Source organism: Chlamydotis macqueenii, chromosome 1, assembly GCF_036417535.1.
Source record: "Chlamydotis macqueenii isolate bChlMac1 chromosome 1, bChlMac1.mat, whole genome shotgun sequence".
Lineage (NCBI taxonomy): Eukaryota > Metazoa > Chordata > Aves > Otidiformes > Otididae > Chlamydotis > Chlamydotis macqueenii.
This window is the reverse complement of record NC_141556.1, coordinates 13240227-13252399: the sequence shown is the minus strand read 5'-3', so window position 1 is coordinate 13252399 and position 12173 is coordinate 13240227. Positions and strand designations below refer to the sequence as shown.

At 40.5% G+C, this 12173-nt stretch overlaps 1 protein-coding gene across 11 annotated transcripts in view; it reads right to left on the bottom strand.

The window, feature by feature from the left end:
• The window catches only part of MAGI2 (membrane associated guanylate kinase, WW and PDZ domain containing 2), a 757279-nt gene that overhangs the window by 19507 nt on the left and 725599 nt on the right, over nucleotides 1–12173 (bottom strand). For all 11 annotated transcript variants that reach the window (XM_086745852.1, XM_086745763.1, XM_086745773.1 and 8 more), the window contains one exon: nucleotides 4087–4225. In XM_086745852.1, the coding sequence (XP_086601978.1) occupies nucleotides 4087–4225 (139 nt within the window). The remainder of the gene's footprint in view (nucleotides 1–4086; nucleotides 4226–12173) is intronic.

The window sequence follows — 12173 nt, the reverse complement described above, 5'->3', positions numbered from 1 at the left end:
AGGAAATACTACGAGCAGTAAGCCAGAAGCAGCAAGCTGCCAGGGCTTCTGGGACTGAGAATGAAACATCTCAGGCTTTCCTAGGGACCTTCTTCCATAGATATTGACAGAAAACAGCAGTTGCTCTCAGATAAAACTGTAGCTTCCTGGGGCTGATCCATCATTAGAATTAACGTGCCTCTTGCAGAGCTCATTGCTGGATGGAGAGGCTATGATTTGTTAGTTTTATTTAATCTTTAATGTTACTCTTTTGGGGTTTTGTGAACAGTTTTCCCATGTTTTGCCTTTAGGGATGCCTCTTCATCCCAATGTTTGGCTGCACAATGTACATGCCCTTCTCATGGTGTTTATACAGCTATGGTTAAGGCCTGAAAAACATGAGCATCTGTAATTAGGCTCCTACAGTGTGAGCAGACAGATTTTTAGAAGTGCTGCACAGCCCCTGCTGAAGTCAACAACCTCTTAGGCAGATGCATACACAGGGAATCAGGCAGCCATTGCAAGAAATAATCTTGGTCTGTCATTTTATTCAAATTGTATTTAACGCCAGGATGAGAAGTGCTTAGTGCTACAGTGATGACTGAATTTTTTGTCCTGTGACATGTATGAAACCTCCAGCTGGACTCCCTGGGCATTAAGTATGTTTTGGGATCAGAATTCCCAGCAGTACTTCTAGCCTTTCTTGCACAGTAATATGATTTCTTGCTATGACTTGGTCCTTCGGAGAACATGTCTGGCAGAACATTTTCTATGAAACATAATGCTGATGTTCCTTGGGTTTGGATGAGCTGTGATAATTCACCTTCAGTGGAAGCACAGTTCCTCTGGCTATCTGTATCCTCAGCAAACATGTTCTGAGATGCTGGGTGATAAAACATCTGTTTTCTAAGCTTCTTTTGATGCACCCTGCTGTGAAATCAGCTATCATTTTAGAGCATTAATCATATGCATGCTCCTTCCCATATATTCTGATGCTACCATGCACGCTTCAGGGGGATTTCTCCCTCTGAAGTGCTCTGGGATCTTTGGCATTTGTTTTCAAGCAAAATCAACAGCTGGAATTGAGGTAAATGATGCATTTGCAACACACTTTATGTCTTCCCCTAGGTCTGAATAGCGCTTCAGCTCAGCCAGAATTTTCTGAGATGTACTCGTAGGGACAGATTTCCAGGCAGCATAAACTGACATAACTCATTCAGGAGATTTACATCCCCCCAGGAGCTTGTTCTTTGTTCCCTCACCAAGTGCTTTCTTCTTTTCAATACATGTTCTTTTCTTTCACAGATCACTTCCTTACCATTGATGATTTTTCCTTAACACTGCTTTTACTGATGTCAATCACATCATCATTCAAACACTGATATTTCTGGCACTTAAATATGTACCTCCATATTTTGTACTAACAGAAACACGGCTCTGGAATTTAAAAAGCGTTGATTATGTTGCACAAGGAAAATAAAAAAGTGATGACTGAGGGACAATAATGTAGTGATTTTTGGCTGGTTGGTTTAGGTTGTTCTAGGTAAGCCTTCTTTTTAATGCTGTGAGTCTGAATGTCATGCTGTTGGAAAGGTCTTTATACACAGCGTTACTACAACTGACCTGGCAAGTCAACCATTTCATTTGTCAGAGAATGAGAGAGAATATCCAGGAAAGAACCCTGTTAAACTTGTTCTGATTTTATTTCTCCCTAGGCTTCTGCTGTACACCACTGTTGTAATCCAGATACTAGCTCAGTCCTCCAGCCTTGCTTTTTTATACTCAACTAAGTCTTATTTCCCACTGATGGTCTCCAGAGCTGGGCCCTGATGAGAACAAGAAACATTTCTCACATGTACGTGCTACAAAGGGCTGATTATTTCAGTAAAAAAAGCTTCATTTAGTCTTGTTACATTTCAGCCGTGCAATTCTGGTGGGAAGAAGAGGGAACTACTAAATATTGACTAGTTTGTCTACTGTCCTCAGGACCACTTTGTCATCGAGCTTGCTGTCACAATCTTCTCTGCATTCAATTTTCCATTACTTGGAAAGGACAGTCTTCTCTGGAGGTCTGTGTCATCAATACTCTGAGAGATGTTCTTTGTAGCATGATGACTTACCCTTGAGATTCTGGCCTTCTCGAGACATGCCCTCTGGTTATGATTTCTGTTTTTTAATTTCTGTTTTAACTTCCTAAACAGGCTGCTGTTGATTTTTATGTGCGCCTTCTGTTTGTTCTTGGAGTATTTCTCATTGCTTTGTGAAATGACCTAGGGAGGACTTGAATATCTCAGTTAATTTCAACAGGCATCTTATGTTTCTTCCATTCTGCCTGCAGACTGGGTACTGCACTGACATTTCTCTGCCTGCGTAATGCATGGTAAGCACTGCAGACATGAGGATGTTTTCCTTTGCTGTGATGCTTTCTGTAGGTTGTGTGTACATTACAGAGTAATTCCTGCCCCCACTGCTTTTTCAGTGCAGTGGGACAACACAGCTTTCAGGTACAGCTACGTACTTCTCCTCCCATACAGAGCTGTAAGCTGGGGATGCAGCTAGGAAAACGATCACATTAAACAGCACTTCTTTGCAGTAACTTTTATATCATAGCAGGTTGCATTTTTACACAGCTAATGCATTCCAAATGCCTTTCTGAATGGTGAGCAGTTCTTTAAGCAGTTCTGTGAGGTCGTCCTGTTTCCTTCTGTTAGCACTATGAACTGTGCCTGGATTTGTAGTGGTTTATCTGTATTTGCTATTTGAGTTCTTCCAGGGAGGGGAAGGGGAGGCTCGTGCACATGTACACCTTTCAGAACCTTTGTTTTCCCAAAACAATGCTATTTACCCTGAACTTTTTTTACATCTATGTACATTTTCTTATAATTCTGGAACAAGGTACAGATTTATAAGATTCTATAAATATATAAAAAAATGCAACGTACACTATCCTGAGCGTTGCCTTAGCCACAGAATTGGCTCTAGTCTAGAGAAGAAAACGGTGCAATTACCATGTATACTGACAGCTAGCAAAGCGTTGACTATCAGCGGAGCTGACTTTAATGTCACCAACGGAGATAATGAATTTATGTTGATAACAAAGACTGACCTGAACCTATAGTTAAGCCTAAGTACTACTTTGAATTTTCATATGCTACTGCAACTTCTGATTCTAATGGGAAATTATGTTGGAATTTAAAAAGTAACATTAGAAAAGTTTAATAGAATTTTGGACCTCCTAGCACAGAGAAGTCAAGGAATTTTCATTGAAAAAGCCCTTTTCCTGTGAGATTTCAGGTCCTGCTGTGCACATCACAGAACTTACGTAAATATATAACATTGTCACACCATACTTTAGAGGAAGCCATGATTTCAATTTTAAAAAAGAGTTTTTTTGTCTTTGTATTACTTTTGCATATTTTTTTTTTTACTTCTTGTTATTTCAGTAGAGAAATAAGGTTTCTATATTGTCTAAATGACTCACACTTTTTTAAATGCTCAAAAAAGTCTCAGAAGTCCCCCTGAAACAAAACATAAGAAGAATGAATCCTGCTTTCTCATCACAATGAGCAAAGTCTCCTTTTTTACTCAGACTTGGCTTCTACTTGATCTTCTGTGTATATCATCAGAGATAATATAGTGGGTGAGTTTGTCAAAGAAAGAAGTACATTCTGGTTAATGCTTTGAGTTTAAACCTGAGCCACTGAATTGCACGCCAACAAGATCATCTGCTGTGATTCAAAATGTGCAGAGAAGTACCAACAGAGTAAGAAAAGAACAGTTTATAGACAAATCAGCAACTCCCAGCACACTCAGAGATGTCCCCTAATGGGTTCAAAGTGCTTCCTCCAATGCCCATCTGGTAAGTCATTGCCTATGTCTGGAGGGCGGCAGAGGACAGTGATGTACACACATATATGGTCTTGAGCCAAGGAAACACTTAAACATGTGAATAATTCCACCTCTACTCAGGTAAGCACTTAAAACCATACTTAATGTGCCCCAGGACACAGCAATATATAAATATGAGCACTGCTGCTTAACTCAAAAGCAATATAATTATTTTATATAGGTTCATGCACATAGAAAAATGTAAAGACGAAAACCCACCATATTCTGGGACCTGGCCTGTTCCACGTTTCAACAACAGTCGCACTCTCCTGCCACCAGACTTGATTAACTCTATTGCTCTGGCGTGTGTCATGTCCCTTGTGCTGTCTCCATTGATTTCAATTATTTGATCTCCTACCTGTCAGGTAAGAAGAAGATTGAGTCAGATAGAATTGCAGTAAAATGAGCATTTCAGAAAGAGACATATTCAATGGATCACAGGTTACTTGAATGGCAGACAGACACATCAAGGTAAATTTGTTCCTGTCTGTCTGAGGGATATTACTGGCAGATTAAATAACCTACAAAGTGGATTCTGAATGTGGTGTATCAAACGCTGCTCATCTTCTGTGGAAATGCGTTTGTAACTTGCCTCATGTCTTCTACACGTAAGAGTTTGTTTTGAATTGCTTGATATGTTGGAATCACTGGTGACATTATCTGTGATATACCTTAACTTGCAGTGCTGTGTGGGCCTGAGAAGACCATTGCTGCATTTAACTTGTCGCTTTCATAGAGAAAAGAGAGGTTCAAAGCATAAATACCGAGATCCATCCTTTAACTATCCAAATCTTGGTAGCAAAGTTTCACAACAAATTAAGAGTTCTTACAAAGCAAACCATTAAGCAAAGAAAGTGCTACGGCATGATCACACAGATTTGCTGGAGAGCCTGCTTTGAACTATTTATCCGCAGAAGATTTTTGCTTGGACTAAGCACAGCCCCTGGCTGAGCCATCTCGTTAGGGTAGCCAACTCCAAGGCTCTGATTACGGATTTCTGCCACTCATCTCCCAGCCGGCTTTCCAGTCAGAGTTAGCTTCATCATTATTTTTCCATCTCTGTTTCTACAGCTGTGAAATGGGGCACTGATGTCTGCATCTCCCATCCACCCCGATCTCCCTCCCAGCTTTGCCTCCTGCTGGGATGTTTCGGTTCAGCTCTTCTCTCTGGGACAAGAGCTGGCTTTTGACACTGGAAAACTTCTCCATGAATAGGGGAGTGGTTGCTTTCCACTGTGCCTGGTCGGCATGGCAGACAGCACGTGTTGTAAGAGGCAACTGTACAGCTTGTTGGGTGCTGCAGCACCACAGCCACCCACTTCTTTTGTGAGAGAGTTAAACGTGCAGCACAGCGAGGCGACGTGTGAACCTCGCGTTAGCAGCACCACAGCCTTTGGAGTTCACGTTTTGCAGCTGCGTTGCAGAAGCCTCCCAGCCCCATCACGGGGGTGACCCAGGTGAAGCCCAGAAGGAGGGCTGATCTCCTGGTGCTGGCAGAGGTGCGGGTCCAGGTATTGGCAGCCAAGAGAGGTGCGTGAGAGTTTCAGTTGAGCAGATTCAGCAAAATCATTGTTGTGGTTTAGCCCTGTCACCACATAGTTTCTCACTCCCCCTCCCCTTCCCCAGCAGGATGAGGAAGAGAATCAGGAAGAAAGGAAAACTCGTGGGTTGAGATGAAGAGAGTTTACTAGAATAGCAAGGGAAAATGACAGTAATAACAAAATATAAGGATGCTAAAATATAACAATGCATGATTTCTCACCAACTGATGTCCCAATGACTGACACAGCCCATCCCGAGCAGGGATCATGGAAACAAAACCGAACAGCAAGCAAAGGAGCGAGAGGGAGCCATTCCTCCCCTGGCCAACCCCCACTTAAGTATTGAGCATGATGTTTTTGGCATGGAATACTCTATTTGGCCAGTTTGGGTCAATTATTCTGGCTGTCTTTCGCCCAGCTTCCTGCACCTGCACATTAGCGAGACCTGGAAAGCTGGACTGTGTCCTTGGTCTCATTATCTCATATCATCAGTGTGTTTATCAACATTCTTCACATCCCAAATCCAGAACACATCAGCTACAGGACACTGTTTTTTTTCCTACCGGCACCTCAGCTTGGTAGGATTACATATGCCTCAGTCTGCATCTAGGGCTTCCTCACCGTGTGTACCCACTACACTGGAATAATAATGCTGCATGTATCTTAGAGAGGGTTTTAAGGAGACTATACAGATTTCAAGATGATGGGCAATTCCTTTTCCTCTTACAAGCCTGTCTTGACAAAACCAGCTCTTTGCTGGCCTTGGACATTGAAATGTTTTCTGTGTTGTATGTTTTCTTTGCTGCTATTGTATTTCTGTCAACTAAAACTGTAATCCTTCAGAGGCTTTCCTTCCTTCCTGAGTTTAAAATACATTATTTACCAAATACATGTGCATAATATGAAATGTCAACAAGACTCTCAGCATCAAAGAAAACTGGAAGGGATGTCAAGAAGTTATCTAGCCCCTACTTTTGTTCAGAGAAAGAAAGAATGCCACTAAAAGCACTACGGCAGTGTTTATCAATAGGAATTCATACCTTGTCAATAGGAGTGGCTGCCTATTTTAAGAACTCTCCCAGAATCCTGTACACAATCTATGCCAGTACTTTACTTAGCTAAAAAGCCATTGATCCGAATAAAACCTCTCAGCCTTGCTGTCACATTTTGTAAATGCTGCAGGCTGAGCAGTGGAGGAAAAATTTTGATTATTTTTTTGCAAAAAGACCTTATTTTTGCAGTGCAAATTTCCTCCTTAGCAGATTTTCTCTTTTAGGAAGAATGCATGAAGAATGCATTTGGTAGTACCATGCAGTGTGCATTTTTAGACACTTCTGATGACATCCAGACCACGGTGACACACAGTGCAAGTGCTGTCTGGATCATGGAGAGATCTCCCCAGGATCTGGCCATGCAGGGCTGTTTGCATCACCCTAGGGAGGATGTAGTTGCTGCACACACTTAAGGTAAAAATGGAAAACCTCTTTTACCACTTCTGTAACATGAAGACAAAAGATAGACTTGTAGCATCCCCATAAAGATATTAGTGAGGCCAAATGCAAACAAAATTCAAGCAGTTTGAGAAAACCTGTTTCTAAATGTCATTAAACAATTAAACCCTGGTAGAAATCCTATAAAAGTAAACTCAGATTTTCCAAAGGCTTAATGACAACTCTCTTTTGTGTCATATTGCCTGGATAGGCCATGTTTTGCAGAAGGTTTTTTAAAATGATCTTGTTAGCATGTTTTGAGAGAAAAAGTGCCAGATTAGATCAAATGAAGGAGGTGTTTTTAGCACTCCTTGATAAATAGCCATTAAAATGAGTACCGATGAAAGCTGTTCAGAGCACGCACTGTCTTTCAAATAAAATTCTCTGCACTCCAGAGCAGAAAAAGAGAAAGATTTTAATACAGTTTAATATGTAGAAAGGTTAAGTTAATGTCACATTTTCCCCTTGCCGTTTGCCTTTCTTCCATTCTTATTGGTCAATATGCAGGAACTGTCTTGTACTAATGTAACCTTTTCTGTATTTCAGTGGATTAAAATATTTTTTCCTCTGTAGGCAGCATATAGCTGATTTGATAGTTTCCTTTTTTATTAGAAAATCTTAAGTGCAAATAACCTGAGAAAGCTTAAAAAGGCCCATATCTTGGTTAGATGACTAAATGAGGGGAGAGAAACAAGTTTGAAAGAATTAGGTGCTCTGAAATTCAAATCAGAAAGTGTGAAACCAGAGGTAAAAGGAATAGTTGCAGGAGCAGTGGGTTGTGTTCCAATGCATTTGTGTCTTGTGGCTGACTGATGTATTACAAAAATATGTTTTCCTTTCTCTAGTCTTCTACTAACTTTCTAGTCCTCCGTGAATTCTTGGACATAATTACTATAGTAATAGTCTAGAAATTATTTTCTCTAAGTCCTTGGGCATACATGAAGATCAGCAGGTTCGGTTGACTTGAATCTAAGTATGCTTTAAGCAGATTTATCCTTATTCTGATTGATACTACTTTCTCTTTGTTGAAGTTGATGTAGCAAGTTTATGGTCCTTCTGAACATCGAATTGAAGACTGATACAAAGAAAGCACTGAATATTTCAGCCCTTGCTGCAGTCTCCATAGGCAACAGGCCTCTTCTGTTCTTCATATTTCTTTTAATACATTGATGTTGCCTTTTCTTGTTACCTTTTATACTTTCCTTGCAGGCTGCTTGGGTATAATTCTGACACGTTTAATCTTCCCTCTGCATCTAGTGGGACACCAGCCACCTAACAGGTGTTGCAGCATCAAGCTTTGAGCGTTTACATCTTTTATTGGGTATGACCCTGTGGCATTAGCTCCTTTCATGCAAAGTGACACATTTGGCTATCAGACCATTATTTTAAGAGGCATTTCAGCAAGCTGCCTTCTGTGGAGATATAAAGCTTTCCAGATGAAACATCAGATCATTTTAAAAGGTAAACTTCAATGTAGCAATGTTATCATTTTGCATGACATTTAGGTCCTCTGTCATTTTACACTTTATAGATTTAATTTCTGTGAAGAAATTAACAGGAAAAACAACTCTCCACATCTAGAGAGTTAGCCATCCCAAAAATAATACCTTCAGCTCCCATGCCATTCAAGTACAATATTCGCCTGACAGACTGAGAGGACGCATGCATCCTAATCACCAGGTTTTAAATCCACGAAGAGCAGGGAGAATGTTTGAGACTGCAGCCGGTGAAATCCAATATTCTAATCTCACAAAGGCACAGACTGCCTTCGGCTCTTTGGAATAAATTTTGTTTTGAAGGTGTCGTTACATGAGATCCATGTGCGGAGCTGCAATGAACACATTGCTTCGCAGGGCTGGCAGCTGTTTGGTGGCCAGTTATGCAAAACGAACCAATGGACCCCTTCCTGCTCTCAACAGGCAGGCCCTGTGCCATGGGACACTCCCCGAACTGTCATCAGCTCTGATTTCTAACCTTCCTGGCAGTCTTCAGCAAAGACTAGAAAGCCAGATTGATCGGCCTCTGCACCCTCCAGACGCTCCCACTAGCTTAAGGTTGAAGCGCGTTGGCAAGCCAGCCTGGGAAGCTTGCACGGCTGCTGCCAGAGTTGTGTTTATTCTGAAGAAACATGCTCTTTGCAGCTATGAATCTGGCAAATTTACACACATTTATTTTACATTGTGTTTCTTTCTTCCTACAGAACATAACCCTGCCTGAATTTCCATGCTGTTTGGGATGAATGCCTACCCAAACCCACTGGTTCTCCTCCTGACCCGATGGCATTTGATAAAGAAAATGCTCCTCTGTTCTATTCTTACAATGTGCAAGAACAAAGTAAACACTGAATGCTTCTCCCATCCTTAATATTTTAAAAGTTGAATATGAATGATTTAAATGTAATTATGAAAGTAGTTTGTGTGTATAGGAAATGTCTTAAAAAAATCTGTTTCAGTTCAAGTTAATTCAGACACTCCATCCATGCGTAAGAACAACTGAGCTATAAAATTGGGCAGCGTGTTTTCTGGCAATAATGAGAAGATAATATTCCTAAGGAGTGTTTAAGTGACATCACTATTGATAGGTTAATTAGAAATAAAACTGTAAAGCTTCTCCAAATCATTAGAATAAAATGCCTCTAGCACATGTGAGTTTAGCTGTGGAATCTTTGTTCTGGCCACATTTTATAGTAATTATTACCTGTCTTGTTAAAAAAAGCCAACCATACATATAAATAGAATTTCAGAAGCAGACAAAATCAGAAGGAACTACATACAGCTTTAATGTAGCAAAGAGCTTTTTCCTTGCTCAGACGTACTTTAAAGCTACTGACAATAGCCTTGTGCACATTTGCCTCTGTCAGTGTGTAAGGAACAGTCTCTAACCAGGTGTACAGCTCACGGTTGCACAAAAAGAAATTAATTTTGTAGGCACATTTTCATTCTATGTTAAATGAGGAAATCTAATGATAAAAGCAGCCTCAAATGATTTGTAAAGAGGGTATTGCTATCTGTCATTTTATTAATGCATTTTATAATTAAACCTCAGGAAAGAGACTAATTACACTTAATTCCTTTTATATGAGCATTCTATTTTTATAACTGAAACATTTTTTGCATATTATTTGTTGTTATTGTTAATGAGTCCAAAAGGCTGAGAGATTGTCTTAACTTGGAGACCAAATACCAACTCCAGAACATCTTTGTTGGTGTGTTTCCAAGCACTGTCAAGCCCTAATATCATTGCCTGGAGTTAGGCACAGGCTGGATATCTGCTGTGCAAACTTCCTCACAGCAGAGAGTCTGTACTGCCTGGAAATCCCAGGTGTAATGTCTGACCTGAGCAAAGCTATGGGGTACTTCTAGTTGTGGACTCCTTCCAGTGCATTTTAGGTACATAAGCTTGGCTGTCTCAGTAAGAGACATGCTTTTCTCTTTGGAGGAATTACACTAATGTACCCCATGCCTCTTGTGAAGCAACCAGCCATGAAAGTTTAAGAGTACAAACTCTTTTCTTCCGTGGTCAACCAGTTGTTTAAGCAGCTGTGGCTTCTTACCCCTGGAAATGCCGGGCTCCTCGTTAGAGCAGAGAGCTGCTCTTGCCTCCTGCTCAGAAGGGGAGGGCACGTAGGGGGGAAGAGAGGGGCCACAGGACATGGACTGAGCTGGTGCAGAGCATTAAATGGCTTTCACACCACTCCTCAGCAGGTGCTATAGCTTTTTTTCCTTTTCACTTTTTCACCTTTTCCTGACAGAGGGAGAAATGCTAGAAGTGCTATTACAGAAAAAGACCTTGGAAAGTGGAAAATGTGCATGACCGAGTGTCTGCAGAGAATGGGGAGGGCAGGATTGAGAAATGGAGTTTGCACTGGTGAGTGGCTATCAAGACAGCAAAGTGACTTCTGATACTACAATAGACTTGATGCCTTCAGCAGCATTGCTGCAAAATAATCCATGTGTATGTGAATTAAAGGTGTCAAAGATAAAAGGAAAATTCATTATCTTACTAGAGTTAATGGATATACCATTACTTTCTTTAAATAGAGCTAGGATGACTCAGTGTACCATAATGTAGTATTAATAGCATGTATTGTTTATTTCACTACTACAATCATTGATAGGAACCAATAAAGATGGTTAAAAAAGAAGCAGAAAATTTTCTGATATCTTCTTGATGGTCTCAGTCAGTTCCCATTAAGCAAAACCAAAGAAAATTCAAGACTTGGCAAGCTGTTTTTATAGATCCTACATAGAAGCCTAGGCATAAATGTTCATGGAGACTGTTTCGTACAAAGTTGCATTCACACAAGAAAACAGAAAAGAACATAAACTCTGACAAGTTAAACATAAAACCACAAAAAGATTTTCAGGAGGAAAAATGCTAAAATGTAAGAGCTAAGAATATACTTTCAAACATAGCAGAGGTGTGGAGCCTGCCAGAGAACGAAGAGCTCGAAAGATAGTTTGGGTGCAAGGTAGAAAAGACCACAGAAAATAGTCAGATGAATTCTTTGCATCAATGTTCTCTAAAGAGGAGAATAGTAAAGCTCCTGCAGAGGGTTTACTCACCACAGGGGTGAGTCTGAGGAAATTACTTCAATGGCAGGGTCAGTGGCAAAGATTTTATAACAGACTGATGAATTGGATAGTAAGAAACCACCAGAAGTAGATGGCTCTCATCCTGAACTCTAAGGGAACTTGGATATGCAACTGATGAATTAGTAGCTACAGGATGTAATCTACTGCCTAAATCAGTAAACTGCTGAATAGCAGAGGAATGGGAAGTGGCAAGTGTGACACCAGTCTTTAAAGACAGTCCTGGAAAGTAACCAAGCGAGTCTCATGTTCAATTGAGCAGACGGAAGGAAGCAATAAGGCTGGTGAGGGTTAGTTGGCACATGGATAATGATGATATAGTGGGGAAGGGTTAGTGTGACTGTTGTAGAGGGAAGCCGTTCCTCACAGATCTATTGCAGGTCACTGGAGCTGTCAATGACTATATAGATAAATGTGATCTGGTTAGTATACTGACATTTTCAGAAAGCTCTTAATAGTAAAGCCTTCAGTAAAAGCTCTGCTGTGGGATGAGAAAGAATAGGGTCTTCTAGGTAAGAGATTTAATTCAAGGAGAAAAAAAAACTTTAAATAAGTGGTCAATTTTCACAATCAAAAGACCTTACTATAGTGATTATTCTGTTCAGCGTATTTGTAAATGGCATGGTGAGGAGGTTGAAGATTGGGGCGATAAGATTCACAGGCAACACAATACCATGCAGGAA